The following is a 12,448-nucleotide window of genomic DNA, read 5'->3' as shown; positions in this document are numbered from 1 at the left end:
GAGAAAGGGATATGGGTTTTCTGAGGCAGAAGAATGGCGCAGAGGAATTTGGCCGGACCATTCGAAGGGGAGGGAGGGGGGAGGGAGAGGGAGAGAGGGAGAGGGAGAGAGAGAGAGAGAGAGAGAGAGAGAGAGAGAGAGAGAGAGAGAGAGATAGAGAGATAGAGAGATAGAGAGATAGAGAGATAGAGAGAGAGAGAGAGAGAGAGAGAGAGAGAGAGAGAGAGAGATAGAGAGAGAGAGAGAGAGAGAGAGAGAGAGAGAGAGAGAGAGAGAGAGAGAGAGAGAGAGAGAGAGAGAGAGAGAGAGAGAGAGAGAGAGAGAGAGAGAGAGAGAGAGAGAGAGAGAGAGAGAGAGAGAGAGAGAGAGAGAGAGAGAGAGAGAGAGAGAGAGAGAGAGATAGAGAGATAGAGAGATAGAGAGATAGAGAGATAGAGAGAGAGAGAGAGAGAGAGAGAGAGAGAGAGAGAGAGAGAGAGAGAGAGAGAGAGAGAGAGAGAGAGATAGAGAGATAGAGAGATAGAGAGAGAGAGAGAGAGAGAGAGAGAGAGAGAGAGAGAGAGAGAGAGAGAGAGAGAGAGAGAGAGAGAGATAGAGAATAAGAGTGAGGGAGGAGGAGCAAGAATCCAGGAAGCTAGAAGGAAAATAAAGTGCGAGTGATAAGTATGGCCATGAAGATGAAGGGACCAAGAAGGAATATCCATCGAGAAGGAAAGACCAAGAGGGCTGAAGAGAAAGGGTGAAGGATAGATGAGCAAGAAGGAAGTGCCAGAGAGAAGAAATTGTCAAGATGGAAATGGAGAGGGGGAGCGAGGTGATGACGTCACCCTCACACTAGCGAGAGGGAAGGCTGGAGGCCGGGGTGATGACCTCTCCTTCACACTAGCGAGGGGGAAGGCTGGAGACCGGGGTGATGACCTCTTCCCTCACACTAGCGAGAGGGAAGGCTGGAGGCCGGGGTGCTGACCTCTCCCTCACACTAGCGAGAGAGAAGGCTGGAGGCCGGGGTGATGACCTCTCCCTCACACTAGCGAGAGGGAAGGCTGGAGGCCGGGGTGATGACCTCTCCCTCACACTAGCGAGAGGGAAGGCTGGAGGTCGAGGTGATGACCTCTCCCTCACACTAGCGAGAGGGAAGGCTGGAGGCCGGGGTGATGACCTCTCCCTCACACTAGCGAGAGGGAAGGCTGGAGGCCGAGGTGATGCCCTCTCCCTCACACTAGCGAGAGGGAAGGCTGGAGGCCGAGGTGATGCCCTCTCCCTCACACTAGCGAGAGGGAAGGCTGGAGGCCGGGGTGATGACCTCTCCCTCACACTAGCGAGAGGGAAGGCTGGAGGTCGAGGTGATGACCTCTCCCTCACACTAGCGAGAGGGAAGGCTGGAGGCCGGGGTGATGACCTCTCCCTCACACTAGCGAGAGGGAAGGCTGGAGGCCGAGGTGATGCCCTCTCCCTCACACTAGCGAGAGGGAAGGCTGGAGGCCGAGGTGATGCCCTCTCCCTCACACTAGCGAGAGGGAAGGCTGGAGGCCGGGGTGATGACCTCTCCCTCACACTAGCGAGAGGGAAGGCTGGAGGCCGGGGTGATGACCTCTCCCTCACACTAGCGAGAGGGAAGGCTGGAGGCCGGGGTGATGACCTCTTCCCTCACACTAGCGAGAGGGAAGGCTGGAGGCCGGGGTGATGACCTCTTCCCTCACACTAGCGAGAGGGAAGGCTGGAGGCCAGGGTGTTGACCCTTCCCTCACACTAGCGAGAGGGAAGGCTGGAGGCCGGGGTGATGACCTCTCCCTCACACTAGCGAGAGGGAAGGCTGGAGGCCGGGGTGATAACCTCTCCCTCACACTAGCGAGAGGGAAGGCTGGGGGCCGGGGTGATGACCTCTCCCTCACACTAGCGAGAGGGAAGGCTGGAGGCCGGGGTGATGACCTCTCCCTCACACTAGCGAGAGGGAAGGCTGGAGGCCAGGGTGTTGACCCCTCCCTCACACTAGCGAGAGGGAAGGCTGGAGGATCACCTTCCATCGTCGTCCCAAGTGTTAAAAGGATCAAGTGTTTGTCCGGCCGGAGTGAGTCGCTCTTTGTGTCGAGTGTGACTTAATTGTTGCAAGTCGACGGTATTATGCGAGGTGCTTTTGTTGGTGCTTTTGTTGGTGCTGTTGTTGGTGCTTTTGTTGGTGCTGTTGTTGGTGCTTTTGTTGGGGCTGTTGTTGGTGCTTTTGTTGGTGCTTTTGTTGGTGCTGTTGTTGGTGCTGTTGTTGGTGCTTTTGTTGGGGCTGTTGTTGGTGCTTTTGTTGGTGCTTTTGTTGGTGCTGTTGTTGGTGCTTTTGTTGGTGCTTTTCTTGGTGCTGTTGTTGGTGCTGTTGTTGGTGCTTTTGTTGGTGCTTTTGTTGGTGCTTTTGTTGGTGCTGTTGTTGGTGCTTTTGTTGGTGCTTTTGTTGGGGCTTTTGTTGGGGCTTTTGTTGGGGCTTTTGTTGCTGTTGTTGGTGCTGTTGTTGGTGGTGCTGTTGTTGTTGGTGCTGTTGTTGGGGCTTTTGTTGGTGCTTTTGTTGGTGCTGTTGTTGATGCTGTTGTTGATGCTGTTGTTGGTGCTGTTGTTGAGGCTTTTGTTGGGGCTTTTGTTGGTGCTTTTATTGGTGCTTTTGTTGGTGCTGTTGTTGGTGCTGTTGTTGGTGCTGTTGTTGGGGGTTTTTGGTGCTATTGTTGGTGCTGTTGTTGGTGCTGTTGTTGGGGCTGTTGTTGGGGCTGTTGTTGGTGCTTTTGTTGGGGCTTTTGTTGGGGCTTTTGTTGGTGCTTTTGTTGGTGCTTTTGTTGGGGCTGTTGTTGGTGCTGTTGTTGGTGCTTTTGTTGGTGCTTTTGTTGGTGCTTTTGTTGGTGCTGTTGTTGGTGCTGTTGTTGGTGCTTTTGTTGGGGCTTTTGTTGGGGCTTTTGTTGCTGTTGTTGGTGTTGCTGTTGTTGGTGGTGCTGTTGTTGGTGGTGCTGTTGTTGGTGCTGTTGTTGGTGCTGTTGTTGGGGCTTTTGTTGGTGCTTTTGTTGGTGCTGTTGTTGATGCTGTTGTTGATGCTGTTGTTGATGCTGTTGTTGGTGCTGTTGTTGGTGCTTTTGTTGGGGGCTTTGTTGGGTGGTGGTGTTGGTGCTTTTATTGGTGCTGTTGTTGGTGCTTTTGTTGGTGCTGTTGTTGGTGCTGTTGTTGGTGCTGTTGTTGGGGGTTTTTGGTGCTGTTGTTGGTGCTGTTGTTGGTGCTGTTGTTGGTGCTGTTGTTGGTGCTGTTGTTGGTGCTGTTGTTGGGGCTGTTGTTGGGGCTGTTGTTGGTGCTGTTGTTGGTGCTGTTGTTGGTGTTGGTGTTGGGGCTGTTGTTGGGGCTGTTGTTGGTGGTGTTGTTGGTGTTGGTGGTGTTGTTGGGGCTGCTGTTGGTGCTGTTGTTGGTGCTGTTGTTGGTGCTGTTGTTGGTGTTGTTGTTGGGGCTGTTGTTGGGGCTGTTGTTGGTGGTGTTGTTGGTGTTGGTGGTGTTGTTGGGGCTGCTGTTGGTGCTGCTGTTGATGCTGCTGTTGGTGCTGTTGTTGGGGCTGCTGTTGGGGCTGCTGTTGGTGCTGCTGTTGGTGCTTTTGTTGGTGTTGTTGGTGCTGTTGTTGGTGCTGTTGTTGGGGCTTTTGTCAGCGATTTTATTAATGCCATTGTTGGAGCTATTGTTTTGGCTATTGTTGGTTCTATTGCTGGTAGTTTTCATGGTGATATCGATGGGGTTATTGTTAGATCTATTGTTGGGGCTTTTGTTGGTGATATTTATGGTGCTATTGATGTATCTTTTGTTGGTGCTGTTGTTAAAGCTAGGCTATTGTTGGTGCTTTAATTGATGGAATTATTGGTGACATTTTAGGTGCCTTTATTGGTCCTGGTGCAATGGTTGTGGCGGAGCGTCAACTTTCCTCAAACAATAGTTCAAGCATCATCAATTAAAACAATACAATCAGAATCAGCAAAATTGTTGGTGATGGATCAGATGGATTCATCTGATCCATCCAGATGGATGATGGATCAGTGTTTCCAGCGAGCTTCTATTATTTGTGCTGAATACATCAGTTTCCAGAGTAAGTTTCTATTGTTAGTGTCTTCAGTAACATTCTATTGTTGGTGTTTGTGCTTCCAGTAAGCTATTGTTACTTACGTGGCAAGTGTTACTTACGTGGCAAGTGTTCCTTACATGGCAAGTGTTCCTATTATTGCAACAGTGACGGTCCTGTTGCATACGCTGATGATGGGTGTAGGACTTCTGGAGGTAATTTTCAGCAGAATGCGCTAAGCCATTACCTATATATAGCACTTGGAAGGGATAAGGATATGGGATGGGACGGGGGAAAGGAAGGGTGCGGAACCACTTGCACGGTCGGGGATTGAACGCCGATCTGCAAAAATCGAGGGTGGCGCTCTACAGTCTTGTCAAAGTGATTAGGCTGATGCATCTAGAGTGTGTTATGACTTCAATGACGCTTTTACAGATGGCGCTGTTCTTGTTCAGGTGTTGGAAATATGTGAAAGGAAATATGAGTACGAGTCTCCCGCTTGCAACAGTTTCTTTATAATGAGTGTCCTTCTACAGTAACTGTTCAGTTTATAATGATGGACCTCTTGTTCTATAGCAATGGTTCTGCTTACATTAATGGACATTTAGTTCCAATTGGAACAATTCTGTTCAGATGGATAATGTTCTTCACTTTGAAATGGTTTTATTCACTATGATGTCAATGTTGCCCATTGGCACTCAAGTATAATAACTTTTATGCTAAACAGTAAAAACGTTCGAGGGATTTTGTATGATAATCAAATGTGGCGGGAGGAATCCGTAGAGTGTTAAACGGATGAGCTGGGTTAGAGACCGAGGGGAGATTCAATGGTTCCACTATTTATGTTGTTAGTATAACAGGACAAGCGCATTGTTAATTAGTTTGCATAATATTATCACTTTTATTGATCACTCCTTTTCACGAATGGGAGAGAAAAGAGCTATCTAGACGCAAAGGTTTAATTGTGAAAAGGAGAAACAAATCCACATGGGCCGTGACGAGGATTCGAACCTGCGTCCGAGATCATCCCAGACGCTGCCTTAATCGACTGAGCTACGACACGGTCAAGTACACAGACTGTACTTCTGTGTGTATTGGAAAAGGAGGTGATTGGGAGATAGTGAAAATAGAAATGAAAGTGAGAAGAAAATGATGGTGAGGAAAGTGAAACGAATATTGTGTTAACCCTTTGCAACGATAGACTGTACTTAACCAACAGTTAATAATCTGATGCGATAGACCACATAACAAAAACTAATTTATCTTAAATAAAAAAAAATACCAGCTTCAATGAGCGTTAATTTCTGGGAACTTTCTTCACGTCTGATGAAATATTCTACAACTATATTAAATTTTACGTGCACGCTTTGATAAAATTTTCTACTTTTTTAGTTATTTGTCTATTTACATAACCTTCTTAATATAAAATTATCTAATAACAGATTTTCTAAAATTATGCGCTGATAGTTTGATCATATCATTACAAACCTTATAACGAACACTGGGATTTTACTTTCATAATACACAAAATACAACTAAATACAATACTCAAGAGTATATCTATTTAATAAAAATTGTTCAAACCAAAATAATTGTGGTCTAGGTTTCCAGGAGAGGCAAAGCTGCAGGCTTATTGTGTAAGGGTGAGAGCGTGTAAGGGGTGACAGCGTGTACGGGGTGACAGCGTGTACGGGGTGACAGCGTGTAAGGGGTGACAGCGTGTAAGGGGTGACAGCGTGTAAGGGGTGACAGCGTGTAAGGGGTGACGGCGTGTAAGGGGTGACAGCGTGTAAGGGGTGACAGCGTGTAAGGGGTGACAGCGCGCTCTCTCCAGCCACGAGTCACTCAATCAGCCAGAGTGACAAGAAAGAGTGATACAGCCTAAGTCTAATTACATGCTAATTTCACCCGCCTAAACTGGACATGAACACGTGGACCATTGGAGAAATACAGTAGTTCAATACCCATTCAACCGCAGTAGTAAATACAAACAAAAATGGATCCTCCTGTATCTCGCTGACCCGACAAAAAAGGAATACCCTGACCAAATTCCATTGATCCCTGAAAATACAGCTCTTGGATTATAATTGTACTGATCCCGCCTGATACAGGAGCCTCACTTGAACGGGAAAATATTTCACTCACATGAACTCCCGCAAATCCCACACCACGCACTTCTCAGACAACATTCCACTACATTCTTCACATAACATTTCAGGCCCTGCCACTCTGACCTCCCTAAATACAAGACGTGAACTCTCGGACCTGATGCTGCCAGGTTTCATTGGCACGAATTATTGAGGGGGGAAACATGTGGTCGTGAGGAGTAGAAAAGAGATACTGAGAAACAGAGACAGCGAGAAATAGAAATGAAATTGGGCTATTTTAGCAACCAGTTCTTAATGTCTCGCTTCGGTATTATGGGTGGACAAATTCAGCAGCCTGGTCTCTGTGCTTTGTCTCAATGTTAAGGTGTAGAGCTACCCAGCAGTCTGGTCTTACTGCGAGCGGTAGACCGACTCCTCCATCGTGGCTTTTTTGTAAGAACTGGATTAACTCGGCGGGTTTTGGTGGTACACTAAGAACTTTGCCCCAATTATTTTCAACTGATTTGTCTGCCAGGTCCAAATTATGTCATTAGAGTGACTTAATTAACCACCTTTCCAGGATGTGGGTGGTGACCTAACTAGGCTACCTGTGAAACACGTAAAAAATATTCTAGGTGACCATATTTAATATTAGACTCCGGCCTATCCAGACATAGGTTCTCCGTCAGCACAATTATTCGTATATGGACGAAACAGGTCACGAGTAAACACAGATGATTGACAATTACAAGCGACAAACTAATTTTTTTTTTTAGATTTGTCCTAAAATATCGCCGATACCTGAAAGTGATTCATTAATTCCAATTAGCGAGGACCACAAGCGGATGAACGATAAAAAGTTCAGCGATTTTTTGTTTTAATGTTCTCGGAGAGTCAGTAAGTGTCTATCATTCTGACAACTGTTACAGAGAGACTGGGAACAGTTTGTCAGGCAATAATGGTAAGAGAAACACACCAAATAATTAAAGACTTTCCTGGAACGTAATTGACCGATTAGTGATTAATGGACGTATATTTTAGATGCCGAAGTAGCCTGGGGCCAGATTCACGAAAGCACTTACGCAAGCACTTACGAACGTGTACATCTTTCCCCAATCTTTGACGGCTTTGGCTACATTTATTAAACAGTTTACAAGCATGAAAACTTCCCAATCAACTGTTGTTATTGTTATAAACAGCCTCTTGGTGCTTCGGAGCTCATTAACTGTTTAATAATTGGAAACAAAGCTGCCAAAGATTGAGAAAAGATGTACAGATTCGTAAATGCTTGCGTAAGTGTTTTCGTGAATCTGGCCCCTGGAACATATGTTTGTAATCTCAAGTCGACTTCTGAACAGCACGAGTGAAACCTGAGGTGGGGGCAATGAGCTCTGTGGTCGTCATGCCCACCACAGCCGTCGGAACTCAATGAGTATAGGGACTTCCACTGGGAATTATAACATTTATAATTTAATTCATATTTAATTTAATTTTTTATTTAATCGATATTTGGTTGACCCTGAATCAACACAGAGACAGTAGAAGCAAGAACATAAGATGCTTATATTCATGCATGTAATAGCCTATTAATATCCATGCATCCATTTGTTCATCTAAATCATGTCATGTCCCACTTCCCACCATGAGAGTGTAAGCTCTTGCTAAAGCATTGTTGACTATAGCCCGTGCTACATGGACATTTCGTTCTGAGAAGCTAAATCTAAAACAACAAACATTTTAGATTTGTCTTTGAAAATGTAAGAAGTGCTATACGAAACGCATCCCTAGGCGTTCGAATAAAATAAACTGTGAAAATGAACTTTGGAGAGGTAATTTTTCAACTGCCCTCGACAGTGAAGAAAAACATAGGAAATACTGAAAAGATTTGTTTTAGAATTATTAATCTTACCCTTTCGGTCCTATTCAACATATTATATATATATATATATATATATATATATATATATATATATATATATATATATATATATATATATATATATATATATAACGGAATGAACGAAATCGTAATGAGATATATATTTCTGAGGCATCCATTTCAATTTTAATATTGTGTGATCAACAATTTTCTTGCTTCACCATATTTCACTGCACATATTTTCTTATTTCCAATATGCGGACTTAGATTAATGTTGTCATGCGCATGTCCTGTCATGTTTAATTTCAAGTGATCTTAAGAAAATGTAATGTGTTGGAGTTTTTTGTTTAGGAAAACTGGGCAGGTCGAGAGTATTCCGTTTAGGGGAAATTCTCTCATCTTGAAAATAACGTTATTTGCCTCGTGGGACATCTAATATGAGTGCCAATGAACTACCCTTGATCACCGATCCAAACAGCTGTGAATCGTTACTGCAGTCTGCTCCCATATCTCAGCTCTTAGGCAAGTAATGTGGATATGAGGATCGACTATCATCATATCCCAATTGTCTCTATTCAAATGCCTCTTAAGTGCAATAAATATGATATATTTCTCCTTATAACTTCCCTTTCTCAGTGAACAAAGTCTATTAATACAGATAGTAACTGTGGTGTTTCTTTTCCGCAAGACAGTGCTGAGAACGCCATCTTTAACATGGTAGTTGTTTTAATATGTAAGCTTATTGGGACACTATGTGCATTTGTTTAAACTTTCAATTCAGTATGATATCCACACTGAAAATGCCTTTCAAATTATTTTTGATCTCACAGTGACAACTGTTTATGGATGTGGTAACAAGTCAAAGTATTCCAACTCACCGAGGGGAAAGTAACATTCATACCAGTAATATATTGATTCAAGAGGTAAGAAATACCTGGTTTTGATAAAGGGTTCAACTGGGGGTCGAGAAAGAGGCCTTTTAATTAGAATAAGATCGAGTAAGACAGACATTACTGAGTCATTCAACAGGTCTCATTTCAACAGGTCTCACAAATATATCGAATGTGTGTGTTTATGGGTGGTAGCGAGTGGGTTATAACAGGAATCCAACACCACCCTCCCCGTGCCACCTCTTGGGTGGCTTAATCTTCATCAATCACCATCACCCTTTTGTATAGGCCAACAGGTCTGCTGTTGTGTTCCTTAATTAACTTTGTTCTGGTTTTGTGATTGGAATTAACACAGATTTGTCAGTACGATCCATCCAGTGGTACCAGTGGGGGCATCCGATTTGACCAACAGGTCACCTTTTTACTACCATACGGCCAGTACTCATTTAAAGCTTTGATGTTTACGCAGAATATCCCAATAACGTGGCTGAAAATTAGGCACCCAACACACGGACACACACAACTGAAAATAAAAGAAGTGATATCACTCACGATCTGCATTAACTTTATTTAAAATGCAGTAGGGAAAGTCAATATACAAAGTAAGAATGTGAGGTGAAAAGCTGGGAGATAAAAAGCTTAAGAAGCCAACCATACGAGTTAATAGGAATAAAGAAAATTGCAGAAAGGCAAATAGAGAAGAAAAAGATGAAAACAGGAGCACGAGATAGATAACACATGGGGGGAAAGAAGTGGGCAGACGGGCTAAAGCCAAGTCAGGTCACGTTTGGTAAGAAGCTTAGAGCATTTAACTGTACCGAGAAAGGCAAGAGTCAGCAGCAACAAAGCCGTGGCCAAGGTTTATGTTGAGCACGTTGAGTATGGATGACGATTTGACAAGATGGTGTCTGTGAACATTAGAGGCAGGAAAGATTATTTTAGAAGACTGTGAAGAGTAGAGGCAGGAAATATTATTTTAGAAGACAGAAGAGTAGAGGCAGGAAGGATTATTTTAGAAGACTGTAAAGAGTAGAGGCAGGAAAGATTATTATAGAAGAAGACCAATCTATAGGATGGTTAAGATTCCCTAACATGACAGAAGAGAGAGTTGTGCATGTCTGTGGATCTTAACACTTCTCTTGTGTAAGTTCAGTCCAGCATTAGGAGTATCATTTTGGTCCATAGTCTTGAGGAGGAGAAGAACATAATAAAATAAACACCAGTAGCACTGGCAGCAAGCGATTACTACGAGGAGCGTGTTTGTCGAAAAGCGACTTTTATATCAAGAGGATGAAGAGTATTAGTGAGATTTTTTTAGTTCAGATACAAAGGGAAGGCACATCAGAGGCATTCATAGTGTTGGAGGCAAGTTTAGGATGAAAGGAAGTTCTTTTAGTTTGAAAAGGCATAATCAAATTTAAGGTATTTTTAGTTATCTTGAGATGATTTCGTGGCTTAGCGTCCACACGGCCCGGTTCTAGGCCAGGCTTCCTTTTTTTTGGTTATACACCCCCGGGAAGCAGCCCGTAGCAGCTGTCTAACTCCCAGGTACCTATTTACTCCTAGGTAAACAGGGGGCATCAGGGTGAAAGAAACTCTGCCTATTTGTTTCCGCCTCCACCGGGGATCGAACCTGGAACCTCAGGACTACGAATACGAAGAGCTTCCACTCAGCTGTCAGGCCCCCTGGCAAGATAACCATGGGATAACCATAACAAGAAAATTACTTATAAAAAAGAGCAATTCCAGAGTCAAGAAACTGAAGATTACTAATGCATTGGGACCGGAGGAAGTGGGAAACGAGAACACTTTTCTTAATTGAAGATGGTTGCAAAATAAAAGAATTACATACAACTGCGCATTTGTTTACGGTACGCAGAGGTAGAAAAGTCAGATACTGAGCTGTGAACGTTATATCTAGAAAATGAAGGAGGAAATTAGATTCCCATTCAAGCTTTGAACTTTGTTGAAGGAGCCAGATTGTTTAGCGAGAGGAGAGGAGAGGCTGAATAAGAATAGTGTGATGAGGCCAAAGTGCACAAATATCATCAACATAGCGAAGCAGGAGAGAGCGAGGAGTATCATAAATGGGAAGAACAGTTTCAAAGTATTCCATTTACAGACTGGCAAGAACACGAAAGTAGATTCCAAAGCGCCATCGAAAGTTAGAGAGAAATATTAACCAATGAAAGAAGGTGTTAAAAGTCAACACAGAGTTCGATGGGTTCGAGGAAGCTGTCAGAATTTCCTTTTTTTAAGTATTTTAATATTTATCTCATTCAGATGACTGAATATAACTAAGAAATACATGCACATAAAATCATCACATTAAATATCTGTTGAAGAATCCTCGTGCAAGAGAGAAATGGAGTTCGTAAACACGAGTGAAGGAGTAGCTTTTGTGAGGCCGTCATTCGTGTCTACGAACTAAAATCGTAAGATATCTCTTCAAAGAACGAATAAAAACCTACGATTTTATCTGTTAAAGTTAAAAGAGCAGCTAACTTATTCGACATTGTTTAGGGGACAAGAAGAAAGAGCGGCTCTCAGGAGTCTGATCTTCAACATTACTTAAGAATTCTTTTGCCTTTCGCGTCAAGGAAGTTGCCCCGATAGTGTTGACGTGTCACTTGGTCCGGTCAAAATGTCTGTCCTCCTAATGATCATTTGTCACACGAAAATTTCCTCTATAATAGAATTATTACAAATGTAGATATTCTCCTTATTGGAATTCCTGTCAATTTGCCTGAATTTGCAAATACCTGGCAATGTCCGGTAATATATTTGAATTATCAATTTGCAAAATGCAAACTTTCCCCCTGTTTTCTATTTTTTCTTGAAGCACCTGTTCCTCATCAACAGTGACATGTTACATTTCAAAAAAGCGCCCTTTGATTGGATACTCAAAAAATTGAATATTTGTCGATTTCTTTAACGTAATAAGTTCTCAACCTCATACATAGGATTGTATGAGGTTGAATGCAATGCTATGTGCTTTTCCTATTACACACAGGAAAAGCTACGTTTTCGGCAATAACACGTTGCTTCTGTTGTTGTAAAGAGGAAAGCCACCAGGTAAGTGACCTGACTCGAACCCAACAAACACGTAAAATCTGATTTGAAGTGATCTGTACCATGACGCGTCAAGTGTGTCTTGAATTTAAGTGGACTGTCAACTTGGTGCGTTTCATTAGAGTGTATGACGCTTCTATCTGCAAATGATTTTTTTAGGGGGGGGGGCAGAGAAATTACGTCACACTGGACTGAGTAAAAGTTATGTGAAAAAAATTTCAGACCACATTTCTACTTTGCCCAGTCTTGCCTGTAGTATTTCGACGGTCTCCTTTTGCCTGACGCTTTCCACATTTGTTCTCTTACCACTTGGACTGGACGGTAGAGCAACGGTCTCCCTTCATGCAGGTCGGCGTTCATGTCCCGACCGTCCTAGTGATTGGGGCAGCATTCCTTTCCCTCATCCCATCCCAAATCCTTACTCTGACCCCTTCCCAGTGCTATATAATCGTAATGGGTT

At 43.6% G+C, this 12,448-nt stretch overlaps 1 protein-coding gene across 1 annotated transcript; it reads left to right on the top strand.

Annotated features, from left to right (window-relative positions):
* Positions 1-913: 913 nt before the first annotated feature.
* LOC138365273 (PE-PGRS family protein PE_PGRS3-like) lies at positions 914-1,684 on the top strand. The gene has a single exon (XM_069325551.1). It carries the CDS (start codon positions 914-916, stop codon positions 1,682-1,684), a length of 771 nt encoding a protein of 256 aa, XP_069181652.1.
* The last annotated feature ends 10,764 nt before the right edge of the window (positions 1,685-12,448 follow it).

The sequence above is a fragment of the Procambarus clarkii genome, chromosome 16 (assembly GCF_040958095.1).
Source record: "Procambarus clarkii isolate CNS0578487 chromosome 16, FALCON_Pclarkii_2.0, whole genome shotgun sequence".
In the NCBI taxonomy this organism is placed as follows: domain Eukaryota; kingdom Metazoa; phylum Arthropoda; class Malacostraca; order Decapoda; family Cambaridae; genus Procambarus; species Procambarus clarkii.
The sequence above is the reverse complement of the archived record's forward strand: the minus strand, read 5'-3'. Positions and strand labels throughout refer to the sequence as shown.